This window comes from Brachyhypopomus gauderio, chromosome 1 (genome assembly GCF_052324685.1).
Source record: "Brachyhypopomus gauderio isolate BG-103 chromosome 1, BGAUD_0.2, whole genome shotgun sequence".
Taxonomy (NCBI): Eukaryota; Metazoa; Chordata; class Actinopteri; order Gymnotiformes; family Hypopomidae; genus Brachyhypopomus; species Brachyhypopomus gauderio.
In genome coordinates, this window is record NC_135211.1 from 12,490,276 (window position 1) to 12,498,630 (window position 8,355).

An 8,355-nucleotide genomic window follows, 5' to 3' on the forward strand; every position below is an offset into this window, starting at 1 on the left:
AACTCTGCAGTAAAGAGGCCAGGTTTTGTAACTTAAGCCATTCCTTTGACTTGCGGATACGTGAAGTGCAGTAAAACAGAACAGTGCAAAGTAACTGCCACTGAATGGTAATGAACAATAAATGCTTTACTTTAAAAGCCTTACCTCATTATCCGACTATGCTCTCCCCAGCGTAGACGCCGTTAGGCCATCAAATCAGAGCAGCTGCTGCCATCTGGTGTCTGTAAGACGCAAATGTTTAGATATCTAAACAGGTGTGACCTAAAGACCAGGGAAAACGTATCATAAAATACTAAATATGAATAAATACTGCTCAAAAAACAAATCACTCCCGTCAGCCCTTGCTGAGGACGGTCTTTATAACCTAGTGAACACACTCGCTACGCTGCTAAATATAATAATGGCACGTGGAGGCCGTTTGAGTTTTACAGCTGTAAATGTAAAGACCTACTGCAAATAATCCCCGTTAACAGGTACTGAGGTAATTTTACATGTGTGGTATGTCTATTAGGATGAATACACATTACAGAATAACTTGGTCTAGCACTGATTGAATTTTCCTGACATTTTGTAGTTAATATCAGTGTAGGTTGACCCCCCTTTTCAACGTTTTGATACGTTCTCAATGAGGTCTTCTTATTCCAAGACAATCACTAATCACTGATGTTTGATGGTACATTTACGCCATCGTCCACTGGAGAAGAAGCACAGATTACAGCGTAGCTACAGACACGTCTGTTGAGAGTAAACCTTACGTAAGCGTTACACAACATTAATACCCTTTTACACTGGAAGGTTGAGAAATTCTGGCGGAATATGTGTTCATTTACTCTGGAATTCTTCAAACACACTCTCTACTTATTAAAAGAGGGCGAGAACTAAGCAAATTAAGCGAATGTGATTTAAGCGTTATAATCAGACATTTTACAAGACACAAACGGGGCATGATGTGCTTCACGGTAGAAAAGTCAACCAGAGGAACCAGGGTGAGCCTCCGCCAAGAGCCCGTCCTGGAGCAGGGACGTGTTTCAATGTCCCACACTCTTCACGTGGGCCTGATGAAGGAGCAGACGGGGAGTCTGCACGCCCTCGAGCACACGACGACCGGGACCGACGGCGTGCCACTTCACAACGCCCTCTGGATCGAGAGGACCGCCCGGGGCCCGAGCACGGCGCAGGCCAAACGTCCCGGCCAAGATTCTCCCCGCAGCCTGGCGGCGGGTTACGGGCGTCACGCCCTAAATGCTGACACGCTCTCCCCTCACTGGAGCCTAAAGCTGCCCCGATGATGTCAAGCATGAAAATGCAAACAGTTCACGCTCGCGTCTGCTCAGCTGTACCCTCCCAAATGACTTAGCCATCCCTGACGATTTGAAGGAGAAGTCCAGTGTTGAATAACCTCAAAGAACATTTCGTTCAGGGTCGTTTTAAAATGGCGTCAGCCTGATTTGTCAATTGTTTGTTTTTGAATTCTCTCTCACACTCATAAAAAACTCTCATGGTCTTCCATGTATTTCTAAGGAGTTATTTATCTATAACTTTGAAAGCAAATATTGTTCCATAAAACAACCTAATACTATGTTCATGAGGTTTAATACTGGTTCTTTAGATTAGAACTTAGTTTGCCTGAGGCAACATCAAGTCGAGGTCTGTGCTGGAGACAGAGAACAGCATTGCAAACGATGGGTATGGCGGTCACTGATTCATAGACGTCCTTTCAACAGGTAACGATGAACAGCAGTAGATACAGTTGAACAGCTCTGTTCTGGGCCCTTATTTGGAATGAGTAATGTTTGAAGAAGGGAGATTGAAAGAGAATACGGGGACAAAAAAAAACAGCTGAAAATATACGGTACTCGGAATTACTCGCAGATGACATGCACCGTGGTAGAGGAGAGCAACTCCCACGTTCTGCACCGAAACAGACACATATACGTTCAGGAGCGAGGGGTAAATCATGACATCATAAAAGAGGAACATGGAGGTTGTAATTCAGCTGTGCGAGTGGAGCGTGAGGCAGGAGATGGGTTGAAGTTGGACAGGGAGACAAGGAGTGAGAACCCACCCCAGAGCAACCTGCTGGAACCCCTCCATACCACATCGTTTAATAATCAAGAAGGAAAAAAAAAAAAACAACCCACAACGAACCTAAACTAAAACAATCGGTGAAAGTTAACGGACCTCAGACGTTGCAGACCTGGCCCTCCCCAGTGACCGAAATGGAGAAAACTTCCAATGTATATATTTTGAGCCCGGATTATGCCATACTGGCAAGTGATCACAATGGCTTTCCCTTAATTTATGTACGATTGTTCTTCCCTTCCTTGTTTTCCAAAGGTTGTTCACAGTCCCTTTGGATGCACGATTGTGAAAGCGATGTTGGAGAAATCTGCTCAGACTCAATGAGGAACATATTATGATGAGGTGGTGGGTGGGGTTCAGGGGAGTTTTCAAACCAAAGAGCCCAGTTTCGAGCCTCAGGCTGTGGACCAGACGTTCAGCTGCACCGAGGCCCATACGAGTGTGCAGAGCGACTGGCAACAGCCTCCGATGTTCTCTGAGCAAGGTGGGCTTTAATTAACACCAGCGCCGAGAAGATCCCTTCTGAAAACTCTTGACATATTTATTATTGCACGTCCACAGACAGCACTCTGGAGCTCGTCTCACTCTCTTCCCCTCTCTCTCAGACACACACACACACACACACACACTGGCAATCAGCAGAGGTTATCGCAGAGCATCGGCCCCGACTGGGTCTTCCACCCCACCCCCTCTCAGTCCCGCTCTCCTCATTAAGATTCCTGAATCCTATTTCAAAAACCACCCCTCTGACGTTTAGAGAGTCGGCAAGATTTAGTGTGAATGAATGCTGCAGGGGTTTAAGGTTATTGGCGTTCCTTATCTCCATGTTGAGAGCGGGAATTGCATTTGCCATATGTCACGTCTGCCCGTCTGTTGGCGCTGGCGTCCCAACCTGCTTCACCACTCTTGCAGTAACATGACCTAAATGTGGTCCAGATGTACTCTGGTAATTGGGCCAATTCTTTCAAGTTCCACTATTTCACATTGCATGTATTAATCACTGGAGGCATGTCATGAATTTCTGCACTGATAACATCACTCGCCTTAAAGATGGCTGACCCATCGCTATAATCAAACCAGAGGAGGGTAACAAAACAATTGAGGAAAGAAATGAACTTTTTTCAAACTGTTGTTGCATCCATATGGCACCACATTAAGTGCTTAAGTTTTTTTTTTTTTTTACTGATGTTAATCATCAACAGATCTAATTACAGGTTTATGTTCTCAAATTATTTATTTGACCATACACTGCAAATTAAGGCTTACAAAAATAAGACGGGGTGTGTGTAGTTCCTCTGTGTGGGTTTCGTAGGATATGTATTCTTTTTTAGTAGTGGAGTGATCCTGGGGCCTGTGCCAGGGGCTGCGTGGGGTATCAGTGCAACACCTGGTTCATCTCAAGGCTTTCTGGATGCCCCTATAAAGGGCAGTAGGTGTTATATCAAGAAAACCACAAAACACATGCAGTGCCCTGTGTCCTCTGGCCTGCACCTGGTGGATCACTGCTTAAGTGCTTTATGATAAAAAATTAAAAACATTTAAGAACACAGCCAGGCCCACTTCTGAACTGGCTTTTCACAGCTGTCTGAAATTCTTCAGGATATCAGCAGCAGATAATCTGTTGCACCGTCAACATTACAACAGCTGCATTGATTTCTTCTTCAGCAGACAAAGCCGGTCTCGGCGCACACAGGTCCAGCTCAAAGCCTCCGTCTGCAGCCTGAGGTAGGGGCCGGGTCAAGGGAGTCCTGGATTAGTCTTCCTCTGAGTGGGTCCCGTCATCATGCACCTCTCGGTAGGCGCCCAGAGCGCCCCCTTCAGGATTGTAGCTGCTCATACTAACAGTCAGGCCCGCTGCCAACTTCTGGGCAGCCAGCTTGGCCTGCAACTCCTGTAATGCAATTAAAACATGTATGTGCATGCTGAAAAGCACATGCACACAAGAGCACACATACACTACCAACTATAGTATACTACCCTATACAACTCTTCACACATTCATGAAGTTTTCTAAATATGCCACGACCATGACAGAGACAGATATCTCTCAGCCCAGTCCTTGAAAACTCCCAAATGGTCCAAATATATGTTTTTTTTTTAATCCGAATCACAACACACCAGGTACTCAGATTCAGGTGTTCAGGGTGTTGACTGAAATAGATACACTGGCCTTAACAACAAACTGAACGCCTGTGGTTTTATGCATTATAGTGCAGTTTGTTCGTTTTGAAAGCTCCTTTGAAAGCTCCTACTATTCAAATAAACACTCCTCAACAATTTAGCATGTCTGAGAAAGGAGTTCACCATGCACCAATTTATACTCAGGTGTACAAGTAATATTTTTCATAATATAGTTTAACATACATTCAATTATTGCTAGTGTCTGACATACAAGACATGCCCTTGAGATACAAACATGGCTTTTCTCTGTGGTATTTGAGCGAACGTATTTCATATCATTTCCTACGTAGATCACAAGGTCTGGTTCTTTACTGGGATTTATGGACACGGGGAATTTAAGTACACTGAGACGTTGGTGCCATCTCGTATGGATCCACACAGGTTTGCTGATGGTGGAGTGGATTTCTCAGGAAGCCCTCATGTCTGTGCTACCTTCTCGATATCCTTCAAGCTAAGCTGTGATAGCTAGCCCTGCCAGAGTTCCTGCTGCACTCAGTCAGTCAATCACGCAATCACGCATCACCATCTTTTTCTCTGATGAGTACTTGCATGTTGAGACTAATATATCCACTATGGAACCTCTAAATGTACTGGATTGGATTGTCTGCGTGTTCCACCCCTATTTTGCAGATGAGATTAAAGTCCGAGTGTCATGGAAACTCTAGTGAACAGCCAATCATCACCTCCATCCTGCTGAGCTGTTTGGTTTCCAAAAATCAACATTATTCTTTATGCATTGTTACTTCTGTTGCATTGTTACTTGTTGCCTGCCTGGGTTCTCTGAAGATTTCTTCCTCTTGCTGGCAGAATTTTCCTCGCCACTATCACCTTTGACTTGCTCATTAGAGGCCTAGAATCTGTGTATATGATTCATGGTCAATCTGCTTGTAACAAGCGTGCAATACAATCAATTCTAAATATAAAATATATAAATATCAGGCCTTTCACCAGAGGCAAAAGTGTTAGAAGGTGCAGTGAATTATTTTTGCTGTTCTTCAAACTGCATGACTGAACACATTTGGACTGAGTTTGATGATGTCAAACCTGGGTCCTATCGGGGGGCCTGTCCTGTAGGTTAGGGGCCACAGCCCCCAGTGCCCCCATCACCACCAAGACTACTCTCTCTGTGAGTGCTGTTCCTCTCCACCATCTTGCAACCTGCTGGTTAGGTACTGGTTCCTCTCAGGAGGCTCCTTTGCACAGCCTGCGTGTTGGCCGTTATCTGGCGTGACACACCCGCTTCGGTTGACTTTGTGCTCAATGCCTGGACTGCTGTGATCTCTGCCTCTGCACTCTCCTCATCAAGCCATTGGTAGGACTGTTTTATGTCCACACACACACACACACACACACACACACACACACACACACACCTGATGCCTTTTTTTCTGCTCTTGCAGAAGGTCAAATGACTCCTCCAGTGAGAGCAGCTGGGCGGGGCTGTGGCATATTGGGGGAAGCCGGGCAGCAGTGATGTCATCGAGGAGCTTCCTGTCCCGTTGTCTCCTGGCCTCAGCCGTAAGTGGTGTAACACTGCCAGGAGACTGACCGGGTGAGGGGGACGTCGGGGTCGGTAGTCTGATGGACAGACGCCAAACACTGTCATAACTCAGTAGCAACAGTGTGTAAAAGCATTTAACATTAGCCTCACTAGGATAAACTCTTCTTTAATTTCCATAAAGCTGAAACAGTAACATTATGTTCGTTAAAACTGTTAAATCAGAAGGCCAATACTGCAAATTATTACTCACTGATTGGGTTTGAATCTGGGCTCTCTCACACTTGAGTCTGATTTCTCCAAGATGTCTATGTAATGTGGCTTCTTGTGAAACTGTGCGTGACCGAAGGGATTTCTCGATGAAGAGTCTTTACCGATGCCTTTGGGTGAAGCAGTTTTTCCCTCAGAGAGCACGACCCGTTCAAACGCCTCCAGAAGATCACGGTCTTTTGCCCCTTCGTCAGTCAGCAGATCTACAAGCTTACCACTGGAGGCTTCCGTGGAGTCATTGCTCTTTTCTGCTAGAGTGTCGGAGCTCTGTGGATCACCCACACTGCTGCTATGTCCCGCCGTGTACGACCTGTGCGTTGTGCCACCGTCCAGCGAGTCCTCATCCTCTTTGATGGTTGCTCCCGCAGTCTCCAGACCATTTGAGACTAATGTTATGCGGTGGTGCTGAGCAAATGCGTGCTGGTATCTGGCCTGTAATTCCTCTCGAACAGTAGACAAACTGGCTCGTTTCGTCTCTTCTTCTTTTAGTTTTGCAAGCGCAAGGTGCACTCTGTCCGCAAAGTCGGATATCTTCTTACCCTTATCAGGAAGGGTGTTGATGAACTTCCTGTGAAAATCACATAAACCCAGGTACACTACATTCAAACAGATTTGATCATTGTGAAGTTTTTATTTTTCATAATAATGAAACCTTGTGTATAAACCCACGGCACATCAACACGCTCCAATATTGTCTATTTAACCATCTGACATTAAATATCATACCGTTAGGAGCATCAAGTTGGTAGTTAGTCAACTACTTAGTTAGAGAAAGCCCAATAAGCAAAAGAGGCTGAAGTAATCCTCACACCTTAACTAGCCTAGACGTGCACTGGGTCGTTCACACAGTGCCGAGAAAAGAGGGAAATACAAAGACCAGCTTTCCAGCCGGCTACTTACTTATTGTGGAGTAATTTTTCTTGACGTGACAATATTTCAATAAGCTCCCCTTGACTCTTGCTACCCAGATCACCGAGCTGCCCGTGATGGTCCCTCCGAGACGAGGACATTGTCGCCTGCTAGCTAGTTAAACACAAACCTACACGTAATATTGCGCGGAGATAAGACTTTATTCATGTCAAAGACGGTGTAATGATGAAACCCCTTAACGACAGATGAAAAATATATTGACAGCTAAATGCTAATCGTCAGTGTCAATGTGATCAACACAAGTTTCAAACTTCAGTGGTGAAGCTTCCGATTATAACGGAATAGGAGTATGAATAGGAGTACTCTTTTCAAAATAAAAGACCCTAACCGACTAGGTCGTCTTTCTAGTTCCGTCATTTATAGCGACGAGCATACATATTACCATATTTATTCAGTGATTTGTTTTTGCTGTCTGCGCTGTGTATTGCTAGAGAATACATTAAGACAATCGCACGGAGAGTATGAATTTTAGTATTAATTCCAGTTTTCCCTCAAGATGGCGATGTTGTAGTGTTGTTGTAGTGTCATTAATGTATTCTGGAATATTCTTATTTTTTCTCAGTCGCTTTGGTGTATTTTGAATATCAGAATTTATCAATTAATCAAAATTGAATTTAAAAATTAAAATTTTCAAAATTACTTGTTTAACCACATCATATAGTCATTTGTGTGCAACATAAAAGCAATTTCTGGCTCATTTTGAAGAAAAAAAAAGCTTGGCATATTGAAGCAAATTATTTTGTTGTTTCCTGTCTGTTGTTTCCTACGTTATCAATTACTTTTGCCATGTTGATCGAAATATATTATACTCCTCTGTTAAATAGTTCTGCCCCCAAAACATTAGTTCCTTGCATAGTAATTACATTCTAAAGTGATGAACCAGTTGTCATAAAGTGTAAAGCATATTTGATGTATCTCTATTAGACTTTTTTTGGTACATTTCTCCTGAACTGGTGATTTGGTGGATCATGACTCACTGATGAAGAGTAGTGTGTGAAGCTTCAGATCAATCAATTGTTAACCAGCTCTCTAAAATAGCTCAGAGGTGCATCTTACAGTATGGCAACACATATAGAGCCTTCAACTGGCAACACACATAGACAGATGACACTGCTGACTGCCATGGATGCATCACATCACAGCAGATGCCTGCAGACTCTGGATAAGACATTGCAAAAGATTATTTCCAGATTATTTCCAAAGATTGCACTGTAATCTTACATGCAGTGTTGCTTGTATAATTCTGTCTGTTTCCTGCAGTAACAATCCAATCAATATCCCACATACAATAAGTTTAGACTATCAAAATGTACAGCTTTGTGCATTTTCAATCATCCTCTAAACCTTAGCCATCAGAAAATGTTTACAGAGTACACTGATATATGACAACGTGG

The 8,355-nt window shown here is 43.8% G+C and overlaps 1 protein-coding gene across 1 annotated transcript; it reads right to left on the bottom strand.

Annotated features, from left to right (window-relative positions):
- Window positions 1-3,295: 3,295 nt before the first annotated feature.
- On the bottom strand, window positions 3,296-8,294 carry polr2m (RNA polymerase II subunit M). Its single transcript, XM_076997299.1, has 4 exons — window positions 6,932-8,294; window positions 6,015-6,599; window positions 5,637-5,841; window positions 3,296-3,973 (listed from the first exon to the last, which is right to left on the bottom strand). Exons 1-4 carry the CDS (start codon window positions 7,039-7,041, stop codon window positions 3,836-3,838), a joined length of 1,038 nt encoding a protein of 345 aa, XP_076853414.1. The 5' UTR covers window positions 7,042-8,294; the 3' UTR covers window positions 3,296-3,835.
- Between the last annotated feature and the right edge of the window lie 61 nt (window positions 8,295-8,355).